Here is a 17,239-nt window from a genome sequence, read left to right on the forward strand (position 1 = left end):
ACTTGCCATACAACATAAACTAATAAAACAACAAATTCCCACATACAAGTATGCACCACAAAATGTACTGGAGAATGATGAATACAAATTATACTGGAACAGAACCATTATAACAGATAAAACAACACCACATAACAAACCTGACATCATACTCACAAATAAAAAGAAGAAATTAACACAACTAATCGAAATATCCATACCCAATACAACAAATATACAGAAGAAAACAGGATAAAAAATTGAAAAATACATCCAACTGGCTGAGGAAATCAAGGACATGTGGCATCAGGATAAAGTTGACATTATATCGATTATACTATCAACTACAGGAGTCATACCACACAATATCCACCAGTACATCAACGCAATACAGCTACATCCAAACTTATATGTACAACTACAGAAATCTGTAATTATTTATACTTGTTCAATTACCCGAAAGTTCCTAAATGCAATGTAACATATACCATACAGTTAAAAGGAAGTCACACTTGATCAAGGTCCACATCACTTTCCATTTTTAACCAGACATAACATCTGAGAAAGAAAAGAAATAATAATAATAATAATAATCAACATTATCTACATTCATGGATTAGGTCCAAGGAAGCTGTTATGGCTTCGGCTTCTTAGTTTCACCATATCCTGATACGATCCTTTCCCCTTAGGGTACATACAGCAAAGCTGTATAGGGTATCTGCCTTGTTGCATTCTGTTTATACGTTCCTTCTATTTCTGCCTATGTGTCTCGATTTTGTCTATTATTACAAATATTTTAAGTTCATTTCTAAAATCTTTGTTTCCTATTCTATAGTCTAGTTTACATCCTGTACCTGACCTGAGGAATTTCATTTATGACGTCAGTATTCGATTTATGTCTTCCTTGTTTGCTAACCAGGCGCCAGATATGTAAAGTAGCAATGGAACAACGGCTGTTATGTATTATTTCAATTGAGTTTCTTTAGTTGCCTTTTTGTATAATGTTGTCTTTATGGTTCCACATATATCCTGAAATACTATAGTCTAGTACTTTACACCTTTATCATAATTAAAAGAAACTTCGCAGCTCAGGCTGTTAAAATGTCTTACTTGATCGATTATTTTGCTTTCTATCATTATTTTTGATCTCACTTTTTGTTTTCCTCTAAGTGCCATTACTTTCGTGTTTTCCATAGATATTTTGAAATCATAATTTTGACCAGTTTGGAACAATTAAAAAAAATTTCCATGTAACTCTTATTCTCAAATGGCTATTGTAGTCTGGTCATTAGCATACTTAAAGGTTTTTATTTAATGGTCTTTATTAAATTTTATTTCTTTGTTTTTTATAGTTTCCTCATGCCACTTTTGATAATGTCAATACATATGAAATGAATGATGTTGGGTTACGACAGCAACCGTGTTTAACTTCTAGTTTCGTTTTAATGCCACTCTTACTTATTTTGTTCCTCGTTTTTATAACAAATTTAGTTTCATTGTAAAGGCTTTTTATGGCCCATATCAGGTGTTGCATAATTCTATTTTCGTGAAATATTTAATCTGTCAAATGCATTGATATCTTCTTTTATTTATTAATATCTTCAGAGCGAATATATTATCCATAGTTGCTCGTTGGAATCTAGGTCCACTCTGGTTTACATGAAAATTGTTGCGAAAGTAGAGTTAAAAATGTTGCATATACTTTATACTCAGCTGTTAAAAAACTTTTTTCCGTTGTAACCCTTACAGTCCTGCAGAATATTCTTTCTTAAAAACTGAGTACACGGCAGCTGTTGACCAGATTTCCGTCATTCTCGATTCCTCCCAGCATCAATTTAGGAAATGTAAAAATTTTAGTGTAACTGGAATTACGCCACATGTTAATAATTCGCTGTTAATGCCATCTGTACCATCTACCTTTCTGATTTTCAATGTTTTTAAAGTATGAGGGTCACTCCAAAAGAAATGCACACAATTTTTATAAAAATACAGTTTTTATTCTGCATGTGTAAAAGTTTTACAGTGTGTAGTTACATCCTTCCCACTTGTTTTCAAACTTAGTTCAACCTGTTCCCGTGAGTGACGCCATCACAGCATGTCTTCAAGATGGCTGCTACACTTGACGTTCGTCAGAAGCAACGTGCTGTTATAGAATTCCGGTGCAGTGAAAACGAGACAGTGGAAAATATCCATGAGAAGTTGAAAAAGGTGTATGGAGATGCTGCTGTCGATTGCAGCACAGTTAGTCGGTGGGCAAGCAGGTTAAGTGATGAAAGCGGGTACGGAAATATTGAGGACTGCCCTCGCAGCGGTAGGCCCCGTACTGCACACCACTACAATGTGCAGAGAGTTAACGAATTGGTGACTGCTGACAGACGCATCACAGTGAACGAATTGTCACGCTACGTTGGGATAGGGGAAGGAAGTGTTTGCAGAATACTGAAAGTGTTGGCGTTAAAAAAGGTTTGTGCCAGGTGGGTTCCCAGGATGTCGACAGTGGCTCACAAAGAAACAAGAAAAACGGTATGCAGCGAACTTTTGGAACAGTACGAGAATGGTGGAGATGAATTTTTTGGAAGAATTGTGACAGGTGTTGAAACATGGCTGCATCATTTTCCACCAGAGACGAAGACGCAGTCAATGGGGTGACATCATGCAAATTCACTCAAGAAAAAAATTCAAAACTACACCTCCTGCTGGAAAAGTTATGGGTACGGTGTTTTTCGATTCCGAAGGACTCTTGCTTGTGGATATCATGCCAAGTGGAACCACCATAAATTCTGATGCATTTGTGACGACACTGAAGAAACTTCAAGCTCGACAGAGTCGTGTTCGACCACATCGGCAAAAGCAGGATGTTTTGCTGTTGCATGACAATGCACGGCCACATGTCAGTCAAAAAACCATGGAAGCTACCGCAAAACTCAGATGGACAGCACCGAAACACCCGCTTTACAGTCCTGACCTGGCGCCATGTGACTATCATCTCTTTGGGAAACTGAAAGACTCCCTTCGTGGAACAAGGTTTGGGGATGATGACTCCCTTGTGCACGCTGCCAAACAGTGGCTCCAACAGGTTGGCCCAGAATTTTACCGTGCGGGTATAAAAGCGCTGCTTCCAAGATGGCGTAAGGCAGTTGAGAGGGATGGAAATTATGTGGAGAAATGAAAATATTGATCCTAAAGGATGTATCTACACACTGTAAAACTTTCAAATATGTAGAATGAAAGATGGCTTTAAAAAAAATAGTGTGCATTTCTTTTGGAGTGACCGATGTATCTTCCAATTCTGCTAATGTCAGTATATCCACCTCTTTTCCACTCTCACACATATCTGTTTGTTCCATTACGTTACAGTCGTACCACAACTTTTTATACTACTCTTCCCATTGTTGTTCGTTGATTGTGTTGAGGTTTAATGTATATTTTTTGTCTGCTTAATTTTTTTATTGCTTTATAGGAAATTGTTTGTTGTCTGCGAATGTCATTTTTTAGATTACTTACATATCTGTCCCAAATGGTTCCGTGTGTTTTTTTTACATTATCGTTTAGCAATGGCTCTTTTTCGATTATAATTTACGGTAAATGTTTCAGTACCAGCCCACAGGCGTCAAAGACGGCAATGGAATTGCAAGTTTCCATCAACAGTCGTCGTGCAGGATCTGTCAGACCTAGAGAGCCTGTATAGAGGGAGAGAGCGACAGATGGTCGCTAATTGGCCAAGAGCCGAAGACGCCATGTTTTTACCAAACCGACGCTGAATTGGCACGAGTATAAATAAATACTGTGTGCGATTCTGTACCATTAGTTCTCTTCAGCGCTTCGAACACAAATTCCATTGTACAATTATGTACAGATTTTAGTACGGTAATATTGAAGGACTTCTGCATGTTCTCTGTCGGTTCTATTTACATGAATTACCTTACAGTTACTCTGTTGATCGGACCTATAACGATACTTTTAGAACTTCACAGCAATTTTAGAGGCAAAATTTTTATTTAAAGTGATTTACTGAGCGTCACTGATAATATGAATTACAAAATCATCAAGGACAGTCAATAGGAATGCCATGTTTCTCCTCTCTTGCAAAAACCGAAGTGAAGATGGATATATCATGCTCGTTTTCGCTAGAAATGAAGAAAATGTTAGAAATCTCATTTGGTTTCTTTGTGTATCGAACTATCAATTTCTTTCTATATGCTTATAAGGCCTACAAAACGAAATTTAAAAATTAATGGTTTTAATGTCTCTGAGCACTATGGGACTCAACATCTTAGATTATAAGTCCCCTAGAACTTAGAACAACTTAAACCTAACTAACCTAAGGACATCACACACACCCACGCCCGAGGCAGGATTCGAACCTGCGACCGTAGCAGTCCCGCGGTTCCGGACTGCAGCGCCAGAACCGCACGGCCACCGCGGCCGGCAAAAATTAATGAATATCCTTTTTACTGACACATCCCCTCCATGAAAGTGAAAGTGTATGAACACTGCAATGCTGAATACGATGCATTGTAGCACAGGGATAGAGTTTAAACATTGTGATTCAAATGTTGTGAATTCGAACCATGCTCAATCCAGGTGTTTTTAAATGTTATTTTCCAGACTTTTAATGGTTCTTGAGCGACAATTCATGCTACACGATGTGTTTTAACATGTATACGGGTCCCTAAGTCTACATACTTCCGACTGGCGACTCGCACTTGGCTCTGTAGTCTTGGCTACTCACATTCTTGTAAATTATAATTATCGTGAGGATACTCAGTTACCTATTTTGAATTACTTTTTGCTGTTTCAGTAGAGTGTCTAGGTAATGATATTTTTCTGGTTTTCTGTGGTATAGGGTTCCTAAAAGTGTGCACAGAATGACATGTTTCGCCAGCATAAGAAAATGTTATAAGATCGACACACACTTAAAATGCATTATGTGGGGTCGGAACGAGACAAGAGATTACCAATTTCAGCGATGAATATCGGCACGGATAAATCTGAAATAGCATCTTGTACTCTTGAGTTACATTACATGAAACTTCTTTTCCCATTAGTCAGTTGTCAATGTTTATACAGGGTGTTACAAAAAGGTACGGCCAAACTTTCAGGAAACATTCCTCATACACAAATAAAGAAAAGATGTTCTGTGGACATGTGTCCGGAAACGCTCATTTTAGTTTCGTCAGTATGTACTGTACTTCCTCGATTCACCGCCAGTTGGCCCAATTGAAGGAAGGTAATGTTGACTTTGGTGCTTGTGTTGACATGCGACTCATTGCTCTGCAGTACTAGCAACAAGCACATCAGTACGTAGCATCAACAGGTTAGTGTTCATTACGAACTTGGTTTTGCAGTCAGTGCAATGTTTACAAATGCGGAGTTGGCAGATGCCCATTTGATGTATTGATTAGCACGGGGAAATAGCTGTGGCGCGGTACGTTTGTATCGAGACAGATTTCCAGAACGAAGGTGTCCCGACTGGAAGACGTTCGAAGCAATTGATCGGCGTCTTAGGGAGCACGGAACATTCCAGCCTATGACTCGCGACTGGGGAAGACCTAGAAAGACGAGGACACCTGCAATGGACGAGGTAATTCTTCGTGCAGTTGACAATAACCCTAATGTCAGCGTCAGATAAGTTGCTGCTGCAACAAGGTAACGTTGACCACGTGACTGTATGGAGAGTGCTACGGGAGAACCAGTTGTTTCCGTACCATGTACAGCGTGTGCAGGCACTATCAGCAGCTGACAGACCTCCACGGGTACACTTCTGCGAATGGTTCATCCAATAATGTGTCAATCCTCATTTTAGTGCAAATGTTCTCTTTACGGATGTGGCTTCATTCCAACATGAACAAATTGTAAATTTTCACAGTCAACATGTGTGGGCTGACGAAAATCCGCACGCAATTGTGCAATCACTTCATCAACACAGATTTTCTGTGAACGTTTGGGCAGGCATTGTTGGTGATGTCTCGAATGGGCCCCACGTTCTTCCACCTACGCTCAATGGAGCACGTTATCATAATTTCATATGGGATACTCTACCTGTGCTGCTAGAACATGTGCCTTTACAAGTACGACACAACATGTGGTTCATGCACGATGGAGCTGCTGCACATTTCAGTCGAAGTGTTCGTACGCTTCTCAACAACAGATTCGGTGACCAATGGCTTGGTAGAGGCGGACCAATTCCATGGCCTCCACGCTCTCCTGACCACAACCCTCCTGACTTTCATTTATGGGGGCATTTGAAAGCTCTTGTCTACGCAACCCCGGTACCAAATGTAGAGACTCTTCGTGCTCGTACTGTGGACGGCTGTGATACAATACGCCATTCTCCAGGGCAGGAGCAGCGCATCAGGGATTCCATGCGACGGAGGGTGGATGCATGCATCCTCGCTAACGGAGGACATTTTCAACATTTCCTGTAACAAAGTGTTTGAAGTCACTCTGGTACGTTCTGTTGCTGTGTGTTTCCATTCCACGATTAATGTGATTTGAAGAGAAGTAATAAAATGAGCTCTAACATGGAAAGTAAGCGTTTCCGCACACATGTCAACATAACATATTTTCTTTCTTTGTGTGTGAGGAATGTCTCCTGAAAGTTTGGCCGTACCTTTTTGTAACACCCTGTATAGCATCATAAAATACAGCTGTTGAAATTCGGCAGATATACACACTTCTTCAAGCTACTTCCATTTGCTCACATATTTATTAGGCCTATATGAACATAGAAGAATGTCATTTGTATTAATCATGTACCGAGTATTAAGCTGGAAAATATGGTTTTGCTTCACGCGTCAAACACCGGCGTTATTTTACTCGTGAAGTGGCTAGCTTTCTGCTTGCGTCGCTACCTAATTGCACGTCCCACGAGCAATCTGGTAAAAACATGGCGGCTACAGGCCGGTTGGCCACTCCCTCCCTATATATGCTTTCTAGGCAGACCCAATGGTGCGCGCCCGCTTTCCGCGCCTCCAGCGTCTCTGAACTGAGCGCCCTCTGCCGCCGCAATATACACTCCTGGAAATGGAAAAAAGAACACATTGACACCGGTGTGTCAGACCCACCATACTTGCTCAGGACACTGCGAGAGCTGTACAAGCAATGATCACACGCACGGCACAGCGGACACACCATGAACCGCGGTGTTGGCCGTCGAATGGCGCTAGCTGCGCAGCATTTGTGCACCGCCGCCGTCAGTGTCAGCCAGTTTGCCGTGGCATACGGAGCTCCATCGCAGTCTTTAACACTGGTAGCATGCCGCGACAGCGTGGACGTGAACCGTATGTGCAGTTGACGGACTTTGTGCGAGGGCGTATAGTGGGCATGCGGGAGCCCGGGTGGACGTACCGCCGAATTGCTCAACACGTGGGGCGTGAGGTCTCCACAGTACATCGATGTTGTCGCCAGTGGTCGGCGGAAGGTGCACGTGCCCGTCGACCTGGGACCGGACCGCAGCGACGCACGGATGCACGCCAAGACCGTAGGATCCTACGCAGTGCCGTATGGGACCGCACCGCCACTTCCCAGCAAATTAGGGATACTGTTGCTCCTGGCGTATCGGCGAGGACCATTCGCAACCGTCTCCATGAAGCTGGGCTACGGTCCCGCACACCGTTAGGCCGTCTTCCGCTCACGCCCCAACATCGTGCAGCCCGCCTCCAGTGGTGTCGCGACAGGCGTGAATGGAGGGACGAATGGAGACGTGTCGTCTTCAGCGATGAGAGTCGCTTCTGCCTTGGTGCCAATGATGGTGGTATGCGTGTTTGGCGCCGTGCAGGTGAGCGCCACAATCAGGACTGCATACGACCGAGGCACACAGGGCCAACACCCGGCATCATGGTGTGGGGAGCGATCTCCTACACTGGCCGTACACCTCTGGTGATCGTCGAGGGGAAACTGAATAGTGCACGGTTCATCCAAACCGTCATCGAACCCATCGTTCTACCATTCCTAGACCGGCAAGTGAACTTGCTGTTCCAACAGGACAATGCACGTCCGCATGTATCCCGTGCAACCCAACGTGCTCTAGAAGGTGTAAGTCAACTACCCTGGCCAGTAAGATCTCCGGATCTGTCCCCCATTGAGCATGTTTGGGACTGGATGAAGCGTCGTCTCACGCGGTCTGCACGTCCAGCACGAACGCTGGTTCATCTGAGGCGCCAGGTGGAAATGGCATGGCAAGCCGTTCCACAGGACTACATCCAGCATCTCTACGATCGTCTCCATGGGAGAATAGCAGCCTGCATTGCTGCGAAAGGTGGATATACACTGTACTAGTGCCGACTTTGTGCATGCTCTGTTGACTGTGTCTATGTGCCTGTGGTTCTGTCAGTGTGATCATCTGATGTATCTGACCCCAGGAATGTGTCAATAAAGTTTCCCCTTCCTGGGACAATGAATTGACGGTGTTCTTATTTCAATTTCTAGGAGTGTATGACGGTTGGCGGCAGTCACACAGCACACTATCTAGTCGCGGCTCCGACATAATCGTTGTTATTATAAAAGCTGGGCTTATTTCGTCTTGCATAATTTGTAATGAGTCTTCATGTGCTCGGAGAAATACACGTAAATCTTTCGTTTCCTGCGTTAATTTTTTGCTAATCATTTGTGTTCCGGTCCAGCTTATCCTACGACGACAGCTGCCACACCACCCTGCACCCCACAACATTTTACCTTCGTGTACGGAGTCGTACACAACATATTCTGCTCATAATTCGGTTACTTCCGTCACTGTATTTGTCTCTGGACATATTTTTGAGGCCCAGTTTGTATACTACTGGCCATAAAAATTACTACACCACTAAGATGACGTGCTACGGACGCGAAATTTAACCGACACGAAGAAGATGCTGTGATATGCAAACGATTAGCTTTTCAGAGCATTCACACAAGGTTGCCATTGGTGGCAACACCTACAGCGTGCTGACATGAGGAAAGTTTCCAACCGATTTCTCATACACAAACAGCAGTTGATCGGCGTTGACTGGTGAAACGTTGTTGTGATGCCTCGTGTAAGGAGGAGAAATGCGTACCATCACGTTTTCGACTTGATAAAGGTCGGATTGTAGCCTATTGCGATTGCGGTTTATCGTATGGCGACATTGGTGCTCGCGTTGGTCGAGATCCAATGACTTAACAGAATATGGCATCGGTGAGTTCAGGAGGGTAATACGGAACGCCGTGATAGATCCCAACGGCATCGTATCACTAGCAGTCGAGTTGACAGGCATCTTATCCGCATGGCTGTAACGGATCGTGCAGCGACGTCTCGATCCCTGAGTCAACAGATGTGGATGTTTACAAGACAACAACCATCTGCAAGAACAGTTCGAGGACGTTTGCAGCAGCATGGACTATCAGGTCGGAGACCGTGGCTGCGGTTACCCTTGACGTTGCATCACAGACAGGAGCGCCTGCGGTGGTGTACTCAACGAGGAACCTGATTGCACGAATGGCTAAAGGTCATTTTTTCGGATGAATTCAGGTTCTTTTTACTGCATCATGATGGTGAACGCACATTGGAAGCGTGTATACGTCATCGCCGTACTGGCGTATCACCCGCCGTGATGGTATGGGGTGCCATTTGGTTACACGTCTTGTTCGCATTGACGGCGCTTTGAACAGTGGACGTTACATTTCAGATGTGTTACGACCCGTGGCTCTTCCCTTCATTCGATGCCTGCGAAACCCTACATTTCAGCAGGATAATGGACGACCGCATGTTGCACGTCCGGTACGGGTCTTTCTGGATACATATCATGTTCGACTGCTGCCGTGGGTTACACATTCTCCAGATCTCTCACCAATTGAAAACGTCTGATCAGTGGTGTGCGAGCAACTGGCTCGTCACAATACGCCAGTCACTGCTCTTAATGAACTGTGGTATCGTGTTGAAGCTGCATGGGCAGCTGTACCTGTACACGCCATCCAAGCTCTGTTTGGCTCACTGCCCGGGCGTATCACGGCCGTTATTACGGCCAGAGGTGGTTGTTCTGGGTACTGACTTCTCAGGATCTATGCACCAAATTTGCCTGAAAATGTAATCACATGTCAGATGTAGTATAATATATTTGTCCAATGAATACCCGTTTATTCTCTGTGTTTCTTCTTGGTGTACCAATTTTAATGGCCTGCAGAGTAGTAGTTTCGACCAGTACTGCGTACTGCAAGAAAATGGATACCTGTTTCAAAGCCCTCGTGTAAGACAGAGTGTTTGATGATCCAGGATGCAGCTGTGTCACTGAAAGGCAGCAGGTAGCTAGCAGGCGACAAAAACAAACAGGAGTCAGTCGCGACGACCGCTGGTGGCGAGCAGAGAGCGCCTCCTACCTGTGCCAGCGCGGCAGAGCCTCGTTGACGTTCGCCATGTCCTCCTTGAGGATGTAGAGCCGCACTCCGCGCACGTATCGGTAGAAGTATGTGTCCCAATCGAAGTTCCGCATGTCGAAAGGGAAGAGCTGGCGGTCCGCGGCGGAGAGGCGCGACCACAGCTCCTTGCAGCGCCGGTTGTCGAACGACCACTCCCGCGTGGAGAAGTACCTCGTCACGTCCAGGAGGCGGTGGATCTTCCGGTACGCGCCCACCATCCTGCGAACAACGCGACAGTCGTCACAGGCAGGTACGCATTAGTTGTTCCTCGTGCCACGTTTGACGAGGAACACCTCGAGTGCGACGCTACAAAAGTCCAATGGTGTTTACGGCTTACGACGCCCCACATATCGTCTACCACGCGACCACAACGTTGGCTGATAATGGCAACAGGTGGCGGCACAGGAGATATCCAGTGGTGAGCCAAGCATGAGTCTGCAGGGCGTAGTTGAACTGCTTCGTCGTCGAGTAACTCCAACAGTGCTAATGGTTTTGATACAAAGCAGATTAATGGCAACGATAAACACCTTGGGTTGCCGGGTGGTTCAAATGGGTCTGAGCACTATGGGACATAACTTCTAAGGTCATCAGTCCCCTAGAACTTAGAACTACTTAAACCTAACTAACCTAAGGACATCATACACATCCATGCCCGAGGTAGGATTCGAATCTTCGACCGTAGCGGTCGCGCGGTTCCAGACTGTAGCGCCTAGAACCGCTCGGCCACCCCGGCCGGCGGTTGCCGGGTGTTCTGTCGGATATCAGCGTCGTACATGCACGATATTTCGGTAGCGTAGCTCGTTACCTTCATTAGATGCGACCTGAGACTACTCCTCGAATGGACCTGGTCCAGTACTTATGCCTGTCGCCTTCCCCCTTCACCAGTCGCGCCCTCTGCGGTCCGTGCTCGCTCGGTAACATCTTCTGGAGCATTGCCGTTCCCTGTTCCGTCCGCTGCAGTCCTGGGTGTTCTCCTTGCGGTCCGCGCCCGCCAGACACGCTCCTGGTGTTCCACCTTCGGTATGGTGCGTTTGGAATCCCGAAATGGTTCAAATGGCTCTGAGCACTATGGGACTTAACTTCTGAGGTCATCAGTCCCCTAGAACTTAGAACTATTTAAACCTAACTAACCTAAGGACATCACACACATGCATGCCCGAGGCAGGATTCGAACCTACGACCGTAGCGCTCGCGCGGTTCCAGAGTGTAGCGCTTTGAACCGCTCGGCAGGGTGAGGAGGAATTACGAAACCACTTATCAGTGATGTGAACACACTCAAAAGGAAAACATGGTGCCAAAGCCATAAAAACTGCATTTGTGCACGGAGTTAGGCATTTTGACTGCTGCCTTGCAGTATATTTATTCCCTCATTAAGTCTGTTGTAAATAATCCACCACATTTCAAAACGAATAATGATGACAAAATTACAATACTAGAAGAGAAAATATTCATTACACCATACTGAGGTTATCTTTAGCACAAAAAGGGGTGCGCAATGGTGTCACCAAAATTTTTGATCACTTACTCAATGATATAAAACAGCTAAGAGACAGCAAAATTAAATTTGAAAATGGACTTAAAAAGTTTCTACTTGGCAACTTCTTGTCTTCTGTAGAATAATTTAAATGAAAGAAAGGCATTTGGTCGGATGGGTCATGTTGCACACTGTTTCCAACTTCTGGCTGATTTTACGTCCTAAGATTGAGAAATAGTGGGCGTTAAGTGACGATTTGGGCAGGAGAATCGTGGTATTCCAGGGACCTCATGCTTACTCTGCAAGGTGCGTTACTGCCAAGGGCTATGAGACAACTTTTGGCTGATCAGATCCATCCCCTGGTACAATGATTGCTTCCCAGTGGTGATGCTTTGTTCCAAGGTCGCAGCGGCCAGGGCTGGTTTCAAGGAAGAATTATCGGATTGTCCCCTGGACACCACAGTCACCAGATCTCAGTTTTTATCGAGCCTTTGTGATCTACTTTGGAGAGAAGAGTGTGTGATCGCTGTCCAGGTGCATCATTGTCACGTGAGCTTGCCACCATTTTGCAGGAACAACAGTGTAGATAAGAGAACCACTTGTATGAACATCAAGAGCTCAGATGGAAACCCAGTTCTAAGCAAAGAAGGGAAAGCAGAAAGGTGGAAGGAGTATATAGGTCTATACAAGGGCGATGTACTTGAGGACAATATTATGGAAATGGAAGAGGATGTAGGTGAAGATGAAAGGGGAGATACGATTCTGCGTGAAGAGTTTGACAGAGCACTGAAAGACCTGAGTCGAAACAAGGCCCCGGGAGTAGACAACATTCAATTAGAACTACTGACAGCCTTGGGAGAGCCAGTCCTGACAAAACTCTACCACCTGGCGAGCAAGATGTATGAGACAGGCGAAATTCCCTCAGACTTCAAGAAGAATATAATAATTCCAATCCCAAAGAAAACAGGTGTTGACAGATGTGAAAATTACCGAACTATCAGTTTAAAAGGCACAGCTGCAAAATACTAACGCGAATTCTTTACAGACGAATGGAAAAACTAGTAGAAGCCAACCTCGTTTACGATCAGTTTGGATTCCGTAGAAATGATGGAACACGTGAGGCAATACTGACCCTACGACTTATCTTAGAAGGTAGATTAAGGAAGGGCAAACCTACGTTTCTAGCATTTGTAGACTTAAAGAAAGCTTTTGACAACATTGACTGGAATACTCTGTTTCAGATTCTGAAGGTGGCAGGGGTAAAATACAGGGAGCGAAAGGCTATTTACAATTTGTACAGAAACCATATGGCAGTGATAAGAGTTGAGGGGCATGAAAGGGAAGCAGTTATTGGGAAGGGAGTAAGACAGGGTAGTAACCTCTCCCCGATGTTATTCAATCTGTATATTGAGCAAACAGTCAAGGAAACAAAAGAAAAGTTTGGAGTAGGTATTAAAATCCAGGGAGAAGAAATAAAAACTTTGAGGTTCACCGATGACATTGTAATTCTGTCAGAGACGGCAAAGGACTTGGAAGAGCAGTTAAACGGAATGGATAGCGTCTTGAAAGGAGGATATAAGATGAACATCAACAAAAGCAAAACGAGGATAATGGAATGTAGTCGAATTAAGTCGGGAAATGCTGGGGGTATTAGATTAGGAAATGAGACACTTAAAGTAGTAAAGGAGTTTTGCTATTTGGGAAGCAAAATAACTGATGATGGTCGAAGTAGAGAGGATATAAAATGTAGACAAGGAAAGCGTTTCTGAAGAAGAGAAATTTGTTAACATCGAGCATAGATTTAAGTGTCAGGAAGTTGTTTCTGAAAGTGTTTGTATGGAGTGTAGCCATGTATGGAAGTGAAACATGGACGATAAATAGTTTGGACAAGAAGAGAATAGAAGCTTTTGAAATGTGGTGCTGCTGAAGAATGCTGAAGAATAGATGTGTGGATCACATAACTAATGAGGAAGTATTGAATAGGATTGGGGAGAAGCGAAGTTTGTGGCACAACTTGACTAGAAGAAGGGATCGGTTGGTAGGACATGTTCTGAGACATCAAGGGATCACCAATTTTGCATTGGAAGACTGCGTGCATTGTAAAAATCATAGAGGGAGACCAAGAGATGAATACACTAAGCAGATTCATAAGGATGTAGGCAGCAGTAGGTACTGGGAGACGAAGAAGCTTGCACAGGATAGAGTAGCATGGAGAGCTGCATCAAACCAGTCTCAGGACTGAAGACCACAACAACAACAACAACAAACGGTGCAGTGTTGTAAGGCTCCCTTTAGAACCACACAGTACTTGCATGTATCCATTCCGAGGATACTGGATGCTGTTATAAATGCCAACGGGTTTCCTACACCTTATCAGGCACGGTAATGTGCTGTGTTTTTGGCATTTGCGTAGTTACGTCCACCTCCCGCGAGTGTGGCACCGGTCTCCCTTCTGTCAGTCCAGCTGTCAGAAAGTGTGAGAAGTGACTTACTTGGGTTTCCCGGTGGTGAGGAAGAGTGCGGCGTCGGCGAGCAGCGCCGGCCCCATATGCACGACGTACTTGTAGAACAGGACCAGCGGCTCGCTCGTGGTCATGCACAGCGAGTAGCTCCACACGGCCGACATCGGTGGCACCTTCTTGGCGAAGTGCTGGTAGAACGCCATGAAGTCTTCCCAGCGCAGCGGAGCGTCGCTCGACACCAGGTTGAACACCTTCGGCTCCTTGCTGTCTGGCGACCTGGAAAGACGGCGGCGTCAGCTCATCAGATCATCGGAGCAAATGAGTCTCTTACAGATTCCCGTATGGAGGACACAGTGATAGACACCCCTGGGGCTGTGAAGCAGCTCAGTGGGTTGAAAATAAATAAATCGCCAGGTCCTGATGGGATTCCAATTCGGTTTTTACAGAGTGCATGTAACAACAACGACCCTGCAATATTGTATATACAGGGTGTTACAAAAAGGTACGGCCACACTTTCAGGAAACGTTCCTCACACACAGAATGAAAATATGTTATGTGGACATGTGTCCGGAAACGCTTACTTCCCATGTTAGAGATCATTTTATTACTTCTCTTCAAATCACATTAATCGTGGAATGGAAACACACAGCAACAGAACGTACCAGCGTGGCTTCAAACACTTTGTTACAGGAAATGTTCAAAATGTCCTCCGTTAGCGAGGATACATGCATCCACCCTCCGTCGCATGGAATGCCTGATGCAGCCCTGGAGAATGGCGTATTGTATCACAGCCGTCCACAATACGAGCACGAAGAGTCTGTACATTTGGTACCGGGGTTGCGTAGACAAGAGCTTTCAAATGCCGCCATAAATGAAAGTCAAGAGGGTTGAGGTCAGGAGAGCGCGGAGGTCATGGAATTGGTCCGCCTCTACCAAGCCATCGGTCACCGAATCTGTTGTTGAGAAGCGTACGAACACTTCGACTGAAATGTGCAGCAGCTCCATCGTGCATGAACCACTCGTTGTGTCGTACTTGTAATGGTACTTGTTCTAGAAGCACAGGTAGAGTATCCCGTATGAAATCATGATAACGTGCTACATTGAGCGTAGGTGGAAGAACGTGGGGCCCACTCGGGACATCACCAACAATGTCTGCCCAAACGTTCACAGAAAATATGTCTTGATGACGTGATTTCACAATTGTGTGAGGATTCTCGTCACCCCATACATGTTGATTGTGAAATTTTACAATTTAATTAAGTTGAAATGAAGCCTCATCCGTAAAGACAACATTTGCACTGAAATGAGGATTGGCGTATTGTTGGATGAAGCATTCGCAGAAGTGTACCCGTGCAGGCCTGTCAGCTGCTGATAGTGCCTGCACACGCTGTACATGGTACGGAAACAACTGGTTCTCCCTTAGCACTCTCCATTCAGTGACGTGGTCAACATTACCTTGTACAGCAGCAACTTCTCTGACGCTGACATTGGGGTTATTGTCAACTGCAGGAAGAATTGCCTCGTCCATTGCAGGTGTCCTCGTCGTTCTAAGTCTCCCCAGTCGCGAGTCATAGGCTGCAATGTTCCGTGCTCCATAAGACGCCGATCAATTGCTTCGAACGTCTTCCTGTCGGGACACCTTCGTTCTGGAAATCTGTCTCGATACGATCGTACCGCGCCACGGCTATTGCCCCGTCCTAATCCATACATCAAATGGACATCTGCCAACTCCGCATTTGTAAACATTGCACTGACTGCAAAACCACGTTCGTGATGAACACTAACCTGTTGATGCTACGTACTGATGTGCTTGTTGCTAGTACTGCAGAGCAATGAGTCGCATGTCAACACAAGCACCAAAGTCAACATTACCTTCCTTCAATTGGGCCAACTGGCGGTGAATCGAGGAAGTACAGTGCATACTGACAAAACTAAAATGAGCGTTTCCGGACACATGTCCACAGAACATCTCTTCTTTATTTGTGTGTGAGGAATGTTTCCTGAAAGTTTGGCCGTACCTTTTTGTAACACCCTGTATAAGAAGGGTATATGGACGGATCCTCAAAATTACAGACCAATATCGTTAACATCGTTTTGTTGCAGGATTCTCGAACATATTCTCGGTTCGAATATAATGAAATTCCTTGAGACTGAGAAGTTCCTGTTCTTGCATCAGCACGGCTTTAGAAAGCATCGCTCCTGGGAAACGCAACTCGCCCTTTTTTCACATATCTTGCGAACCATGGATGAAGGGCATCAGACGGATGCCATATTCCTTGACTTCCGGAAAGCGTTTGACTCGATGCCCCACTGCAGACTCCTATCTAAGGTACGAGCATATGGGATTGGTTCCCAAATATGTAAGTTGCTCGAAGACTTCTTAAGTAACAGAACCCAGTTCGTTGGCCTCGATGGTGAGTGTTCATCGGAGGTGAGGGTATCATCTGGAGTGCCCCAGGGAAGTGTGGTAGGTCCACTGTTGTTTTCTATCTACATAAATGATCTTTTGGATAGGGTGGATAGCAATGTGCGGCTGTTTGCTGATGATGTTGTGGTGTACGGGAAGGTGTCGTCGTTGAGTGACTGTTGGGGGAAACAAGATGATTTTGACAGTATTTGTGATTGGTGTAAAGAATGGCAGCTAACTCTAAATATAGATAAATGTAAATTAATGCAGATGAATAAGAGAAAGAATCCCGTAATGTTTGAATACTCCATTAGTAGTGTAGCGCCTGACACAGTCACGTCGATTAAATATTTGGGCGTAACATTGCAGAGCGATATGAAGTGAGACAAGCATGTAATGGCAGTTGTGGGGAAGGCCGAAAGTCGTATTCGGTTCATTGGTAGAATTTTGGGAAGATGTCGTTCATTTGTGAAGGAGACCACTTATAAGTACTGCTCGAGGGTTGGGGTCCCTATCAGGTCGGATTGAGGAGGACATAGAAGCAA

The 17,239-nt window shown here is 44.9% G+C and overlaps 1 protein-coding gene across 1 annotated transcript in view; it reads right to left on the reverse strand.

Moving 5' to 3' along the window:
• The window catches only part of LOC126284347 (fatty acyl-CoA reductase wat-like), a 173,276-nt gene that overhangs the window by 15,804 nt on the left and 140,233 nt on the right, over positions 1–17,239 (reverse strand). The window contains exons 7-8 of the mRNA XM_049983202.1: positions 14,317–14,562; positions 10,312–10,569 (exon numbers count right to left, since the gene is read on the reverse strand). Of these exons, the coding sequence (XP_049839159.1) occupies positions 10,312–10,569; positions 14,317–14,562 (504 nt within the window). The remainder of the gene's footprint in view (positions 1–10,311; positions 10,570–14,316; positions 14,563–17,239) is intronic.

The sequence above is a fragment of the Schistocerca gregaria genome, chromosome 8, assembly GCF_023897955.1.
Source record: "Schistocerca gregaria isolate iqSchGreg1 chromosome 8, iqSchGreg1.2, whole genome shotgun sequence".
NCBI classification, from domain to species: Eukaryota; Metazoa; Arthropoda; class Insecta; order Orthoptera; family Acrididae; genus Schistocerca; species Schistocerca gregaria.